Source organism: Drosophila mojavensis, unplaced genomic scaffold, assembly GCF_018153725.1.
Source record: "Drosophila mojavensis isolate 15081-1352.22 unplaced genomic scaffold, ASM1815372v1 contig_74, whole genome shotgun sequence".
NCBI classification, from domain to species: domain Eukaryota; kingdom Metazoa; phylum Arthropoda; class Insecta; order Diptera; family Drosophilidae; genus Drosophila; species Drosophila mojavensis.
The window spans coordinates 16,633,930-16,652,002 of NW_025318899.1; the positions used below are offsets into that span (position 1 = coordinate 16,633,930).

Here is an 18,073-nt window from a genome sequence, read left to right on the forward strand (position 1 = left end):
AGCCACTGTCCAGACCCACAGCAACAACAATAACAGCACACAAAACAACAACAACAAAAACAACAGCAAATAGCTAGCAGCCAACAGCAGGCAATCCAAAGTCAAAATGCTTCCCATACGGTTTATTTACACAAAATGTCCAAAGGGAGGGGCGAGCGAGACAGGGAACTGTGCGGGGACCAGTCCCAGGTGCTGGCAGACAAACAGGCGTACAATAACCAGCAGATAAACAGACAAACAGGCAGCAACAGCAACAACAAACGACAACAACAACAAACAGCTAGCTCTGCAACCATTTTGGAATAATAATGCACAAAAACAAACTGACTGAAGAGGTTAACATAATGTAAATGCCAGCAGCAAAGGGAGAGGGGAGATCAACACCAGGCACCAGTCAGCCTTAGCAGGCGTCGCTGCCGTGTGAGAGAGCGAGCTGGCGCACACAGTCAAACCGGTTGGACGCAACCAGCCAATCACAATGCAGCAACACCAGAGGCGTTGACTGAGCGAGCGACTGCGCAGCAGCTGCAGCCGCAGCCGCAGCAGCAACACCAGAGGCAGCAGCGCTGCGCTCAACGGTCTCTGAAAATAGTTGGTCCAGTTGGACTTCTACAGCGCGTACGTGCGGGTGCCACCGAAAGAGTGCTGCTGAGAGCTGTGACGTTTTGTGCCGTCGCGCGCGTGTGCTAAAGGCAAATACATATGACAAATACTTGCGCATACACACACACACATGCAAATGTGTCTGTCTATATATATGTGTAATTTAATTAACTTGCATTTTGCATTCAGTGCCAATTAATGCATAATTGCATTACAATTACAATTTCAATTACTATTGTTAATTTTTGAAGTGAAACTTAATGCGTTATGCTGCCCCGTGCCAAATTCGCAACAAATTAACAACAACAAAAATCATAAGAAACAAAACAAACAAATACAACAAGAATCGCGTGAGCTAACAGCTGCAGATGGAAAGCAACGCATTTGTCAGCAGCCATTTGCCATCACAAGCGCTTGTTGTACTATCGGAGGCCGCTTCCGGTTTGCATGAGGCACTGCGTGGCCAACGTCCGTTTCCAGCAAGAGTAAGTAAACATTTCCAATCAGCCCAATCCAATCAGCCAACGGCTGCGGATCTAAGTCGTTTGCGATCGACGTGCGCTGACGCTGCCGCCGCCGCCACAGCGACATATTTATGACAAATCATAAACTCCATGGCGATGCCAATGCCTTGCCAGTGGCCTCTGCTAGCAGCAGCAGCAGTAGTAGCAGTAGTAGTATTAGTAGTAGTAGTAGCAGCCCCAAAAACCTGGTTGATCCACACACAAATGCTATAAATCAGCAGCACACCGGGCACCGACAACTGCACACAGAACAATGCGCATTATAAAACAACCAAAAAACAAAATACAACTAAACGGAATACACTGAGAAATATGAAGGAAATATATTGCATATATAGAATATATTGAATATGAATATATGAATATATATAATAGAACTTGAGTTTCTATATATCCTACAAAATTGTGACATGTTCCAGTTAGACTGTCTGTTATATGTATTTTATATGTTGTATATTATATTCGCGATAAGATTTCTATATACAAAAGAAAAGCAACTATATGTTTTATACCATTCTATCTATATAGACAGGTTGTCTTAGGAACTCTGGAAAACAATTATATTCATCAGAACGCTGTCTCAAAATCAGCTCAAACCTAATCATTCTCAGTTAAAGTTCTTAGACTTACATAGACTTGCAATCTAATATAAAGATTCTTCAATTTAAGTGGTAGATAGGCTCTTTATAATCCTTAACCTATCAAAGATATCCCATGACTAATATATTGTATACAAATATGTAATATATACAAATATGTAATATATATTAAAATTATTTTGGAATTATTTTGCATATTTTAGTTCATCATCAACAACTTAAGATCAAAAATGTTGTTAGAAATATAAAAAAGAGTGTTAAGAACTATGAGAACTGTTTACGTATACGAGTATCTCTCTTTATTTTCTATTCAATTTTTTTATATCTATACCTATCAATAGCTGATCTTGTTTTTTCTTAGTGTACAGCGCTACGAGAGTCGCCTTTGAAGACAATCGAAAGTCGACAGTCAGTCAGTTTTCAGATTCAGATTCAGTTTCAGCTTCAGTTGCCAGAGTCGCATTCCTCGATCGACGAATGCGTTTGCAAACGCCCCATTGTGTGTAGATTTTTGCGATGAACAGATTTATGATAGCTACCAGCTACCAGCTACCAGCTACAGCTCTCCATGCCCAGCTTCCAGCTTTAGTGGATGCTGCGATTATTGTTTTTGAGAGCTGCGATCTCCGCGATCTGCTCGATCTCCGCAATCTCCTCGACCCCCTCCATCTCCTCGAGCCACTCTCCACTCGCACTGTCTGCGATTGCCCCCGCCTGTCTGTCATCATTGTAAACATGAGCAATGATCTTGACGCTGATGCTACAAATGATGAAGAACTCGAAATCGAAGATGAGCGCTCAGTCAGTCACGAATTCAGAATAACTTGCTGGCCAACTAACTTAACTGGTTGGCAGGCATTTGGCATTGGAATCGAGCCGCTGCATAGCATTGAGTAGCGTTAAGATATGTTAAACATGACAACAATATGTCCTCAACTTGTAGATGACAGTTCGGATAATATGGGAGGGCTCACGAAGATAATCACTGGCTGAAAGTAAGAAGCATTGGATATTTATAGAACTCTTAAGGAACTCTGCGAAAATCACCCTAGTCCACCAAAACTAACTCAATTCACAGAGCTTAAGCTCTCTTCATTCCCCATTGGCATATAGTTCGAAAATCCAATCAGAATCCCATACATTGCTCTAACTCTAGCTGCTCAAGCTGCAGTCTTATCTTTACTCTCTCTCTCTCTCTCTCTCTCACACACTTTATGTTACTTTTCTTGCGCCGTTTCCCATTATTCATAGCCCGAACAATAAAAATTAATAAAAACAAGCCAAGCAAGCATATTAAATGCAATGTCAAATGGTTTAATGTGGATCTGGTTTTACTTTACTCGCTCACAATTTAACCACCCGAGCACAAGGAACAACAACAACAACAAATTATTATACAACACACCATAACAATTCTGGTAACCACAACAACAAAGATAAACAGACTGACCCCCACACAAAAAAAGATGGCAGTCCCAGACCCAGACCCAGACCCTGAGCCAGAGCCAGAGCCAGACCATGAGCAACCCCGACCTGAGGGCGAGCATGAAAAGTTATGAGAGCCAGAGCTGGTATAACATATGAAATGTAATACTTTATTTTTTGCACTTATTACACTCACTACATAGGTGTTTCTGCACGCCTGTGTATGTGTGCGTGTGTGTGTGTGTGTGTGAGTGAGCTTAATTTCATTTATAGCAATTCATCAGGGCGCAGCTCGACAATTGCACAGGCAACGAGGCATGTAACAAGAGATAATCATATAGGGATAACTGGTTAGGGCAGGCCTAGCCTTTGAGTAGGGAATAAAGTGCATATAGAGAGCAGACTTTAGCTAGGGTGTACGGCTACACAACTAGCAAGAAAACTATAAACTTGTAGAGCAAATTAAAAGCACTAAAGTGCTTCGTATTCCCTTATAAAACGGTATTTAAAAAATTTTTTTAAAGGTATTCTGGAAAAATAAATTTGAAGTAATTATAAATAAATACATTATATATTATCTGTAAATGTATGTTTATAAGCTTATGTATAATATTAAATAATATTTAGTGCAGAAAATGACTTTATATTGTCATTTATAAAGTATATTGGAAAAAATAAATTATATGCATACAAAGGTTATGATTATAAATATTCATTACCTTAAATATTTTTATTATTATTTTGTTTATTTATTAAAAAAAAATATTGAATTAAATTAATCTTTTCTATAGTGATAGCTTAAAAAAGCCACAACAATTAAAAAACAATTTTTTTGAAGGTAAAACCTGTTAAAAAGTGCTTTTAAAAATAAAAAAAATATTAAAAATATTGCATTCATATTCAACGTAATAAGGAACTGATTGCTTAAACTACGCTTTAAGCTAGAAAATATGAACAAAACATGTTTCTATACGGAAATAACACAGCTAATGTTCATTATGATAAAGCAAATAATTATTAAATATTTTTCGAATGAGACTTTCAAATAATTCATTAATATCGGTTGCTTTCAACACAACAAAGTGAAACTTTTTGTTGTATAACTAAATTTTATTATTTTCTTTTTAGTAATAAAAAAATATATTTGCCTTTCTTTTATCAAATAATTCTAGTAGCATTTCATTGTAATTATCACATTTATAAAATTATATTAAATTGATTTAATTATAATGTTAATACAAGAAAATACATTAAGACAACTCAGACAGATTTCACTATTATCGAATGTTGGCAGAAATGCCTTTCAAATTAGAGCCTCTTAGCTTGATATGTGTTTCATTCTGAGAAAAATAACACTTTACCTTATTTATAGCAGCATCGAGTGTAGAAAAGTCTAAAGAAGAGTTAGCTTCTAATAACTAAAGACGTCTCCTGATCGGCCTCAGTTGAAAGTCTGGAGTGGAGTCAAAGTTGGAGTGGGGAGAATCGAAATGCTTCAGGTTGCGGCCATAAACAGTTAGTTCGAGAAAATTGCCAATTGCTAAGCGTTTTCTGGTTTCATTTTGAGGCATTTTCTTGTTTTGTGGCCCGATCACAAATTGAGATTTATTTGTTGTGTTGAGCTATGTATGTTTGTTGTTCTTGTTATTGGTGTTTGTTGTTGTTGTTGTTGTCTGTGCTGTGTTTTATGACCAAGTTAAACGAAATTGGCAATTGTATGTGGACAATTGGCTGTTCGCCACTCGCTATCGTGTTGTTGTAATTAAGCTATTATTATTGTTGTAGCTGTTGTTGTTGATGTCGTTGTTGCTGTTGTTGTTGTTGTTGTCTCCATTGTCGTCACAGCTGCTAGTCGCTTTACAACAATCTTCGACTCAGTGTCAAATCCCAATAATTCAAGTGTTAAAACAAGAGCAAACAAGAAGAACAAGCGCATTATGCAAATCCGCAACCCTCGAAGCCAAATAAGAGAGAGAGAGAGAGAGAGAGAGAGATAGAGAGCAACAAATCACAAGGCTTGAAGCATTTCAATGCCCTCCTAATGCAAATGCAAACAAAGAATGTGAGCTGTGAATTGTGAATTGTAATAAATGCTATTGTGAACGAATGTGCATGGGTGCTGATGGGTGCACACAAAGGGGGTGGCAAGTGGGGTGGCCACCTGCTGCACATAAATCAATGCCAACAATTTTCTAACAGCCAAGTTTGCATATTGCATTAAATGCGCGTACCGTAAATTTTCTGACAAATTAGCCAAGTTGTGCGTCGACAGTGGTTGACCACTTGGACGGTACTCATTCGGAACTAGACTCCTACCCCTTCTCTGATTGCCCCCTCCCCTCTCTATGCTGTGTAGCATCTGTGCACGTGGCATTTAATCAGTGCCACTCATTGGGGGGCTTTGCCTCTGACTGACTTGGCCGAAATGCAACTCATGCGGTTGCCAACGGTCAGCTACATATCCCCATGGCAGTCCTAGCTCATTTGGCGTCACTTTTTGGGGCGTGGCTGGGGTGCAAATGACTTGCAGTTGTTTGTGTATTTTGGACACAGCTTTAAAGCAGCGACGCCCCATCTTGCCTCATTAGCAATATTGCAGCTGATGATGATAACGATGATGATGAAGCCCGCAGCTGGGATATTCACACTTGCAATTTATATGGCGTTGCGTTACTAATTTTGTTCTGTCAATGTTTTGATAAGCGTTAATTTATGGCCGCTTAATTATCAGCAATTTGCAATGGGGGTATTCCTGAATTATTAATCGGTGAATAGCCAAAAAAAAATACTCTAGTTTGGCTTAAAAATATATTTCTTGACTAGATGGCGCTGCGAAGTGATAAGAAAAAGCTACATAAAACTAAGTTTTTATTTTTTTTGCCAAAATGAGTATGAATTTCTATAGATATAAAATAGCTCAATAATATAAATGAGTCGTTTCACGGAGTAGCTTACAAAGCATTTAAAATTTATTGAATTAAATAAATAGCTATTTTTAAATTTCATTAAAATATTTGTTGTATATATATTGTAAATACTTTTTCTAAATATTTATATTAAATATTGTCAATTTGTATATAATAAATTTATATTTTTTATGATATATTTTTTTTTAAATAATTATTTGTATTTAACTTTATTACATATTATCGCAAATTATATGTAGAAGCTTTTCATATTTATATTAATTTTTTTAAATAAATATTTATTATAAATAATTTTAAGATAATTTTTTAATTATATTTGTCATAAATTATATTTGCTTATAATTAATGACATGTTTATTTTTATTTATTTATTTTTACCAAATTTTCGCTTTAAATATTCTTACAAAATTTTTATTTCTATTTAAAAAACAAAAACACAAAATTTTAATTCATTTTTAATTGATCAAAATGAAACTCGATTGCTTGCCTTACTTACATTTATAATTTTAATATTTTACTTTAATTCATTACTTCTCTCACTATAATATTTGATAAATAAAAATATATAAGCACCATATATATCAGATTACTTCTTCGCTTGTTTGCTTCATTTACACCTTCCTCAACTATTGTTTACCTCATCATATCTTTATCCAATCCGCTTGTTTACACCACGTTTCACACTTACAAATTTGCGCATCAATATTTTCCGCTCTTGGAACACATTTTGCTTAATAACTTTGCGTGAGTTTTCGAAAGCTAAGTGAGCGTAAAATATGCGCCTTATGTGGAGTTGGCTAAGAAGCTCAGAGGAGCGGGAGGTAGATGAAAATTATGCTAGCTACATGACTAGGCACAAAAATTGGCCAATTATCGTAGGTGGAAGTGAAATGAAGACGAGGAACGTGGCAACATATGGCAGAGCAAGTCGAGCTGGAGGACTCTAGCTGCAAGAAATAAATCTAAATATAGATTTAGCTATTAAGAAATCTTAATTTACAGTTAAGAGCAGTGCAGAACAATGTATTAATATATGCTATAAGAGAACAGCTCATCAGTAACTAAGCTGCCCTAAAATATGCGCTAAAAAAAGAAAAGGAAAAAATGTTTAATTTACGACAAATAAATGTTAAACGGCGCAAAATTGAGAGATTTTCGAGTTACGACATTGTCGCACATAAACTGTGTCATGTGAGGGAGTGGGAGGGGGTGTGTCTGTGTGGTGGGGGGCTGCCACCAATGGGGTGTGAAATAACGAGCGAGAATTTAGCAAACACACAAAAGACTTTGCAACTGATATGGGATATTTGTGGAGTTTGAGGGTTGGGCTCAAGGGTTTGGGCACCGATGATAAAAACGACAAAGGATAAACAGAGAAACCGTTTATAACAAATTGAGCCTGATGAGTGCTAAGCGTCTGGGACACACTCACTCACACACACACTCCCTGTAGACAGCAACATAAGCGAGGACATGTGTGACAAGTATCGCCACCCACAAAACAAAGTTGGCCCAAAAAAAAAAAAAAAAAAAAAAAAAAAACTTGAATTTACATACAAATTTCGTCTGCAATGCGCTGCAAAGTGAGGCGGAAAAGTGTGGGCAAATGAGTGTTAAGTTGAGGGAGAATACAAGAAGGGGGAAACAAGTCTCAGGGAAGTATATATCTATAAAGAAATGTTTTACACTACATGTGATGGAATATCGATTGTGTGCATAGCTGACCTATTATAGAACTCTAAAGAACTATTTTAAAATTCGAATTGGAAGATGAACTATTATTTTAAAAATGATATATTCCATTTAGACTCTGTTTTGTTTTTCTTAACCATGGCTCTATTTGACAAATTCACAATTTAATTTGAAATCAACGTTTGCTCAAATTATAGAGTGCTGCTTGATTTTAAGAATTATTGTGCTAATTTAGTTATTTAATTATTTAAATTATGCTTTACTTTAAAATTGTTTTTGTTATTTTAATTGATTAATTATTTAATATATGTTTTATTTTAAGAATTATTTTATTATTTTAACTATTTGTTAATCATTTAAAATATTTTTTATTTTAAATTATTATTTTAAATTTTTAATTATTTTATTTTATTTAAGAATACAACAGAATGTTATTTGATTATTGTATTTGAACAGAATAGATAGAACAATATTTCAATATTTTAAATATTAAATTATTTTATTTTATTATATATTATTATTATTAAATATTTAATTATTTTATTTTATTATATATTAATATTATATATATAAAACATGGGACTCTAATCCTAATAATATAAAAACTATCTAGCATTGACAGAGAACATAAAGGGCTACCTTGATGACGCAAAGTATTTTATTTTATTCCTAATCAAAAACCAAGCATTCAAATCTTAATCTGAACTTTTAATATTTCATATTTGTATATGATATATGTATTTATATTATTATATATGTATTTATGATATATTTATATTTTCATTTCTAATATTTATTATATTTATAGTTTATATTTATGTCAGATTATTATTTTATTTCTAGTTCATAATGGCTTATATTCATATTTACATTTGTATGTATTATATATTTTCATTTATTTCTTATAATTATATATATTGCTTATATTTATTTATACTACTTATTATATTTTTATTCCATACCCTTTTCTAATATTTATCTACATACATTTCTTACCAGATTCCCCTTTCTTATTACAATCTAAGCAACAGAAACTTTCTCTTACGTTCAGCCAACTAATCATGTTGCCTCCTGCTTCTGCTTCTCCTTTCAGTTACCTGACGCCAAAGATCTACACAACATGTCACTAGTCGGCAACTATAGCACCCAATTTCTACACAACTTCCATCCGCATCTGCTGCAGACGCTCAACCATGGAATGCTGGCGGCAAATGGAGCAGCTGCCGCCGCCGCTGCGGCCGGTGCTCCGGGCGGGTATTTCGCCAGCGAGCGCTCGCCGCTGGGGAAGCCGTCGGTGCTGTCGAATTTCTCGCTGCCGTCGGCCTTCTCGCCGCCCAAGTATATTGGCATATCCCTGGATCAGGTGAGACAGAGAGAGAAAGAGAGAGAAAGAGACAGATTGGCAGTTGTCATAACTGAAATTGAATTTGGTTTTTGTTTGTTATTATTGCTTCAGAATCTTTTCAATGGCAACGAATCATTTCGCACGGATTCGGCCAGCCCCACGTGCACATCACACGAATCCATGGAGGGATCACAGGATTACGATGCCGTTGAAAAGGGTGAAAGTCCGCGCAGCAATAACTCTCAGGATCCCAGGGATTTAAGACGTAAGTTGGGTTTATATTTAGCTTGGGCCTTCACTCCGCACTCCGCACTTTACTTGATTTTCGCAAATTTGCATGTTACAAAAATATTTGCCGATAAAAAAAAGAGGAGGAAAAAACAGCAAATGTGGGCGGGGCTTTGCCTCTTTTTGATCAGAATCTAGCCATATTTGTTTCAATCTAACTTTGCTCTGTGTGCAATTTTAACGCTTCACTGGTTTAACTTTGACTGGCGGGGCAGATGAGACAGACAGACGGACGCACAGACAGAGGGACAGACGAACGGACAGACAAGCGACAGGCCGCACTTTAGATTTGTATTTTTATTAGTTTTTTTCTTGCTCTTGTTATTCGAGCAGACATTCAAATCAATTTCACCTGAGGGTTGCCGCCCGCCCCTTTAAAGCCGCTCGCCATTCACTACCAAACTGGGCCAAAAACAAATTGCCTAAAAATGCGTGGCTAATTGGTGTCGGCCTTAAGCGCCTTATGCCCACCACTCCAGCAACAGCATATGAACCTGATAAATATGAATGCAAATCGCCCAGAACTCAACTCGAACAGGGGCGAGCTGTGTCAACAAATGTTTAGCAGGGGCGCAGCTGCCGCAGAGCTTATAAGGCTAATAAGATATTTCCATGTGCGTAGATTATGTGATAGATGCTCAGTGAAACAGCAAAGATCACTGATAAGTTTTTAATATAAAATATTATAATAATTAATAGTAAAAAAATAATAAAATCTAAATGATATCAATATAAAAATATAAAATTAATATATATAATACAGATATTTACATGTGCGTAAATTACATAATAAATGCTCAGTTAAACACTAAAAATCACTGATAAATTTTTGTAATATGAAATAGTAGAATAATTAATAATAAAATAAAATAAATATTATAAATATAAAACAAATATAAAATTAATATATATAAATATAGATCCACTTTATATGTCATATAAATATGCTTTATATGTATATATTTCAATTAATACTATATGTTTTATATTGGTTTGAAGTTAAAAATTAAATTAAACGAATAGTAATGTTACTCACTGTATTTATATACAGTAGAGTTCGGTTTTAACAGTGCTAAAGGAAGCGTTGCTATAGCTGGGAGACGCTATAACCATATATGTAAGCTTGCTTATATAACGTTGTGTAGGGACCAGAATCTTCGTCTTAATAACCATACGGTATAAGCGGAGTCGTTATAACCAGATGCTACTGTATTTACATATGTAATATATAGGCATTTCTTTCACAAGCCAGGGCTCAAACTTTATAGGTGAATTTAGTTAATCTAATTAATCAAATTGTCGATTCCATTGCACTGCAGCTGTATTTAAAATATAAAAAAAAAAAATATTTAAAAACTCGACTGCTCTAAATTTACATCCCAATTTATATCCCCTAACAAGTGCACCAGGGACAACAGTGAAATACCAACTTATTTTGTTTGATTTTCACATTTATTTACATATGGACTTAAAAGTGGAAAACCAGTTCTACGCACACACACACACACGCATACGAGTAAATCCCCTCCCTTTTTACCCTCTTCACCCTGAGCTCAATGTCAACTTGTCTATTTAACTTTTGGCTTATGCGAGTAGCTGACTAAACTAAGGTCATAAATTAATTTAAATAAATAATACACTTTTAATTAGCTGCATTTGCAGCATCAATAGGCCAATGGCCCAACTAGTGGAGATAAATACATGAGACTGCCTTGGGCTAAGCGAAGAAGGCTTTACGAGGGGTGTTTCTTAAGTGTTTTAAATGTCGCACAAGGCTAACTCGAACAGGAGTCGAGTTTTTTGTGTGCCTGCTGCCACTTCACTACAAAGTCAAACCACAAGCAGGAGGCAGCAGGCAGCAGGCAGGAGGCAGCAGGCGGCACGAGGCAGCTAATTACTCAGCCTTTGCAACTTTGTTGCAACTCTTTGGCTTGCCGCTGGCACTTGAGCCAATTATGAGGCAGCTAAAGCTACCCCTAACTACCCTTATGCGACGACGACAGAAACTCATAATGTTTGCTCATTTATTCAGCATCTCTCCTCATCTCTTCTTCTTTACAATTTCACATTTTTTTTTTTCTCCCATTGGCTTCCTTCAAAGGATGCGCAAGTGTTGCAAATCGCTTTGATTGCATTGTTTGGCATTGTTATTATGAGCATTACTTGTTATTATTGTTGTTATTATTATTATTATTTTTGTTGCTGCTCAGATGATGTATTATAGCCAATGCACACTTGGAATTTTCATATTAATTTCTGTAATATTAATGGCACACCCATACACAAACACACACGCACTCACACACACACACACGCAAGCTATAAAAGTCATATTTCATGCTATATATGAAATGCCTCCCTTTGACAGGACCCCGCCCTATTGGCACGTGACTGTTAGGAATTTCTGGTTATTTATTTTACAATTTTAGACAAGCATATGATTTTTGAATTATTTTGACTTAAAATTGCTTGAAAGGGGTTTTTATATATATTTTTAAATAATGAATAAACTAAAATGGAAAATATGAATAGCTAAATCAAGTATTATCAGCTGTCTACAAAAGGTTTCTAACTTTATTAGACTCTTTGTTGAATTTCTTAAGAGAAGGCATTTAATGTTTCACAATACCTTAAAATTTAGTTAAAATGTAAATATATAAATTATATATATTCTTGAGCAGCGTAATGAGGTAATCCGATTTAACTAAGCTTGTTCGTTTGCTTATGTATCTGTTCGTATGTCTCTCTCACAGTCTTTCTCACAGTCTGTCTCTCCGTCTGTCTCTCTGTCTCCCTAACAAAGCCAAGGCACGAAGAGCAACTACAGAGATCACTCAAGTTGCTTGTATGTATGCTGGAGTATTCATAATTGAGTACAACGAAGCTAGAATGCTCGCAGCAGCAGAGAGTGCTCCCATTGGTCAATTAAAGTTCGATTGCAACGATCTCTACCTGGCGTAGGGCTTAACATTTGAGAGCAACTTAGAGGTTGAGTGAAAGCTGCCCAATATAAAGAGCAGCAGCTGCAGCATTTCTTCAGTCGCCCAGGCCTGGTGGGGGTTAGTGGAACAGAGCAGTAAAGTGAAGAGAAGTGTAGTAAAGTGAAGCTAAGTGTGTGATCGTTCAGCAAAGCAATAAAGACTTTAAAAAAAGACTTTAAAGAAATACTAGAAAAAATACTTAGTGGAAATACCTAGATGAACTACTTGATGGAAATACTTAGTGGAATCACTTAGAGATAACATTTAAAGGAATTACTTCGAAAAAAAAAAACTTAAAAAAAATACTTAGAAGAAATACTAGATGAAATACTAGAAGAAATGCTTTAAAAAAACATCTAGAGGAAATACTTTTAAAAAATAGTTTGAGAAAAACTTTAAGGAAATAATTAGAGGAAATATTTAGAGAAAATATTTACTTAGAAGAAATACTTGCAAAAAATACTTAAAGAAAATACGTAGAAAACAAACTTAGAGAAATTGCTTCGAAGACATTATTAGTGGAAATACTTAGAAGAAATAGTTAGTATAAAAGTAAACATTATTGACTTTCTAAATAATATCAACTCCATATTTCATTATAATATATGCTCACATTTAAATAATATTTGAATTTATGCCTAGCTCGCAGCGAGAACTTTAAATGTTTGCGCTCAACCCTTTCCAGCCAAAATTTGTTGGCCTGTCCGTTGACTGTTTCTGTTACTGTTATCCGCGGTTAACCCAACGCATATTCAGCATATTATGTTGCCAGTATTTTTAGACCAAAACATTTGCCATGCCAAAGCAACAACAACAACAGCAACAGCAGCAGCAGCAGCAAGCATATTAAATTTTATTGTAATAATATTTTAATTGCTGCCACAGTCACGTGCAGAAGTTTCGACTGGATGTGCAAACAGTTTGTATTTATTGTGGTTTGTTCTGCCCACTTTTTTTGCCGTGTACGTGCGGCTGACAGCTGAGCTGAAGCCGAGTGGAGCTGCGTGGAGGAGCTGTAGCTGAGCTGAGTTCAGCAGGACAACAGCAGCTCAGCAGCAGATCCAAAGGGCACGCCCCCATTTCCCCATGGCCCCATGGCCCCATCAAGTAAAAATAACGAGCGCCAATTAATTTGGGCTAAGTACGTGTTAAAAATGTGTAGCATGCAATTAGAAGTTGGCCAGCAAATTTATGGGCCAGCCAGGGGCTGGGGGGGATTTACGTACGATTGGGCTTAGGAATTTCGGTATTGAAATCAATGCGCGTAGCTGGCGGAATTTCAATTTTTATTGCCATTTGGCATTGCGGCGGCTTTGATTGATGAATGCGGCATGCCTAATTTCAGATCTGCACAATGTGAGCAAAGCGCATACGATTGCCTCCTCCTCGACAGCATCCAGCAGCTCGTCGTCCTCCTGCTCGACCAGCTCGGCGGCAGCGGCAGCGGCGGCAGCAGCAGCCATTAGCTCGGCGGCCGTGGCTGCGGCCACCAGCAGCGCAGTCGTCTCCATGGCCACGCATTTGGCCAGTGCGCATCAGTCGTCGCCGGGTCACCATCATCCGCATCCACATCCGCATCAGCATCAGCATCATGGGCATCATGTGGGCGCCGGCGGTGGGCAGCTGCAGCCGCCCACGCACCACCATATGGTGCATGCCCATCCACATCCGCTGACCCATCATCATGCCGCGCTGGCCAGTCTGGCCGGACTGCGTGCAATGCCGGGTGGCATGAGCCTGGTCAGCGGTTTGCAGGCGGCGGCTGCCGGTGGCGCCATACCCGATCTCTGTCCCGTCTGTGGACTGAAGCTGAGCCCCGAGGAATGGCATACGCACTTCCTCACCGAGCTGGACCGCCTGTACAAGCTGAGCGCCGGCTTCGAGCGCGCCAATCTCCAGGCCACCTACATGTTCGCACCGCCCTGCCCAGCCCAGGAGAATGCCATACGCACCAGCCACAATCGCTGGGAGGTAAGTTGGCCAGAGGAGCACCCAGAGTGGGAAAGGAATTTTAGGATTTTTGGTCTTTCAGACCTTTCAGCGCATTCGCAACAATCGACAGAATCGACTGCGGCTGAAGGTGCGCAAGCGTAAGTACGGCGAAATGTACATGATGGAGAGTCTCTACTGTAGCAGCTGTCCCATATGCAAGCGCAAATATGCGCTGGAGACAGGGAAACTGCCTCCAGAGGTAAGTCAACCCTTTCCAAATCTCTCTGCACTCACTCTCTCTCTCTCTCTCTCTCTACCTCTATATATATTTATAATAACTTTCCTCTGCAGGAGGACGCCAAGATGCAGGATGAAATCGAAACGGTGGATGTGGAGAGCTGCAACGATGATGTGCCGGACTCTGGCTCGGAGCTGCCAACGGCAGCTGGTGGTGCAGGTGCACTGACGCCCAATATGCCGCCCTCCAGCATGCACAACTCGAACGCCCAGCCGGGCAAATTGGATGGCATACTTTATCGCACGGCGTGCGTTATTAACCAGAAGGATGCGCATGGAGATGAGCAGGATGTGAGCACCAACGTGACGGCAGCCAGCAGCAGCAGTGTCAGCTGGTCGGGCGAGACAACGGCCAGCACTCAGGCGCACATCAGCGGTAAGTCGAACAGTCATTTCGGTCGGGAGAGGGACGATAATTGATCCTTGTACACTTGTCCCTGTGCAGTGAAAAACGTCAGCGAGCTGTCATCTACCACACATCACTATTACAATGCAGACTCCTGCGGCGTGGGCGTGGCTGAGCATAGCAACAGCGCCAACAGCAGCAGCAACAACAACAACAACAGCAGCAACAACAACAAGGAGCTAATGATGGATACGGCCATGTGCCAGAACGACAGCGATGAGGATGTCATTGTGGATGACGATGAAACTGTGAAAATGACGACCAAGTCGCACAGCTTTAAGCGACGGCTGGAGGATAATGTGGCCAGCAGCCGGTAAGCAAAGCTCGGCTAATTAGCTACAGCGTCAATCCAATTAAATGCATGCCGTCTCTTTCTCTCTCCATCTGACAGCAGCTTGGAAAACATTTCGCCCAACGAGGAGCGTCCGCGATCGGAGCCACAGGTTAGCAGCACCGAGCCAGGGCCAATGGATATCTCACACAGCAGCAACAACAACAATAACAACAATAATAACAACAACAACAACAACAATACGACAACTGCAATCAAATATGCGGAGACCATGGAGAACAGTCTGTCGCAGCTATCATCAATGGGCGTGCCGGGATTAACACAATTGGACACAAAGGTGGGAATTAGTTCGGATTTAAAACCGGACGATGAAAACAAATGTTTCATTTGTAAGGTAATTTCTCAGTTTGCTTCAGTTCAATTTTTTGTATGCGCCTTCTCGCTTCCACCACTTGTTTCTTCAATGCACTATTTTTGCAAGCTTTACACACACACACCCACACACACACGCACTCACTCACTCTCTTCAATTTCTTCATTTGTACGCGCTTCCACTGCCTAACTCTTCTTTGCATTATTTTTGCAAGCTTTACACACACACACGCGCTCACTCAGTGACTCTTTCTCTCTCTTCAGTTGAATCATTTTGATCCGCTTCCACTGCCTAACTCTTCTTGCACTATTTTTACATGACTTACACACACACCCACGCTCTCTCTAACTGCATAACTCTTCTTTGCACACTCTTTTACAACTATATGATTCCCGCTCTCGCTCAGTTTGATTACCAGTCTAAGCTATGTTCTTGGTTGTCTATCTACTCTCTCAAGACAGGCATAAAGGATCTCAACACAGATGCGTTTCTACGCGGACGTAATTTCTATTTCCATCAGAGCTGCGCCAATGTGATGAGCAGCTATAGGCTCAACAAGGAGCTGCTCAGCCAGGCGCAGGCACAGAGGGAGGCCAATGCGGCGAATGCGGCGAATACGCCGCGCAGCTTGTCGCCATCGCCCGCACAGTCGCCGCAGCAGAGCGCTGCCACCCCGGCCATGGAGTAGACGGCGAATTGAGCAATCAAAGCGTGAATTTATTACAGTTAATTAATTCAAATATTGTGGTAGCTAATGAAACAAGTTAAGCGAATATCATGTTTAATTGGGCATGTCAAACGCTCGCCCCAAAGCGGGCAACAGTTTTTGTCTCGATTCCTTTCTGCGGTGCTGCCCAAAAGCGAGCAACCAATTATTTCTAAAAATATTTATTTAATTTGTTTATTTTTTCCCCTTTCGCTATGTAAATTTACGATATATTTTTTTTTTTTTTTTTTTTTTTTGCAATTCTCGAAATTAACAAAATTAATTTCCAAACATCGATGTTTAGTGCAATTTTTGCGTTGCCTTTTGGCTGTTTACCGAGCAGCTCGATATAAAAATAATTTTCTTTGTTTTTTAGTACTCCAAATTCTTGAATGTGCTATAATTGTTAAATACAAATGAAATTAGTTATCATAACTAAGCCAATTAGTTGTACATTTTAAGCGTAAAATATTTATGAAAAATCAAATAAATATATTAAAATACTAACAAAATAAATGTGTTCTGTTTAATTTGGTAGAACCATTAAAAACTGTTTACATTATCATTAATCTGCCCCAATTTATTGGATTTATTATACGAGCTTAATAATTCTCCTTTGAACTGACACAACTGATAACAAATCGTTCGACATTTCATTAGCAGTCAAGAACAATAATTTGTCACCCTGCATAATATTTTTGTTTACTTAGAATTAATTAACCATTCGCTCGCATACAAATATTATCAGCTTATTTATATATCAATTAATTAAGATATTCACATTCCTATATAGTTTTCACTGTGTATTGTCTAATCGAACTCTTCAAACAGCTGTTGGTGACAAAAGCTTTATTGGAACGAAAATAACTGCAATGCTCAAGATGCAGCTGAACTTTGAGGCAGCGTTTGTGTTTAAAGCTCTTACAATTTCCATGACTACAGTAAAACCCACATGTGTTTAGATTTTCATATGAAAATATTTCGTAGTCAAAATGGAGCATGACTGAGGCACCGATGCCCTGTAAACAAACATACGATTGATATGCATTGATTTTAAAAATAAATATATGTATTAGGCATAAATAATTAGCGTTTAAAAGGCATTCAAAACGAGCTCTTTTGATTTTTTTATTTTCATATATATTGCTTACATATCAGTAACACTTATACCCCTTTAAACCAGCACTGAGCTGGCACATAGGGTGTCTGTAGCACACATACCAAAAGCTTTTGGCACTCGCAGCCAGCTTAATTGAGTAATGGAAAATTTCTGCTGATAGCTGTAGAGCAAAATAACATAACAATAACAGCAAAAACAACAACAGCAGCAGAACCAACAGCAAAGCATCAATTGAGCTATTTTTAAACATACACACATACGTACATAAGTAATCGCAAACATGTATCTGTGTATGTGTGTGCCCTGGCATTAAAAACCTTAAGCAGATAAGACCAATAAGTCATTCTAAGCTAAGCTGCCAAAGCCAAGACGAGCAAAGAGTGTTAAGTAGCAGCACTCACTTCCCCTCTCTCTCTCACTGGCTCTCTGTGCCCTCTCTCACTCTCCCTCTCGCTCGCTCATTCTACGCAGGGGGCCTGCAGTAAAAAAGCTTGTCGTAAATCGTGTGACTCGTCAAAAAATAAGAGAATAACGCACTAGGTATATATAGCCAGCTGTCATTG

At 38.2% G+C, this 18,073-nt stretch overlaps 1 protein-coding gene across 5 annotated transcripts; it reads left to right on the top strand.

The window, feature by feature from the left end:
- Positions 1 to 609: 609 nt before the first annotated feature.
- LOC6582767 (protein Teyrha-meyrha) lies at positions 610 to 16,628 on the top strand. Of its 5 annotated transcripts, none has more exons than XM_015162586.3 (9): positions 610 to 1,088; positions 8,864 to 9,133; positions 9,227 to 9,380; positions 13,730 to 14,355; positions 14,417 to 14,575; positions 14,668 to 14,989; positions 15,059 to 15,332; positions 15,411 to 15,705; positions 16,142 to 16,628. In XM_015162586.3, exons 1-9 carry the CDS (start codon positions 972 to 974, stop codon positions 16,370 to 16,372), a joined length of 2,448 nt encoding a protein of 815 aa, XP_015018072.1. In that variant the 5' UTR covers positions 610 to 971; the 3' UTR covers positions 16,373 to 16,628. The 5 variants fall into 5 exon arrangements, with proteins under 5 accessions (XP_015018072.1, XP_002008458.2, XP_015018073.1 ...); XM_002008422.4 differs by having other exon boundaries at positions 15,411 to 15,648; XM_015162587.3 differs by having other exon boundaries at positions 15,414 to 15,705.
- The last annotated feature ends 1,445 nt before the right edge of the window (positions 16,629 to 18,073 follow it).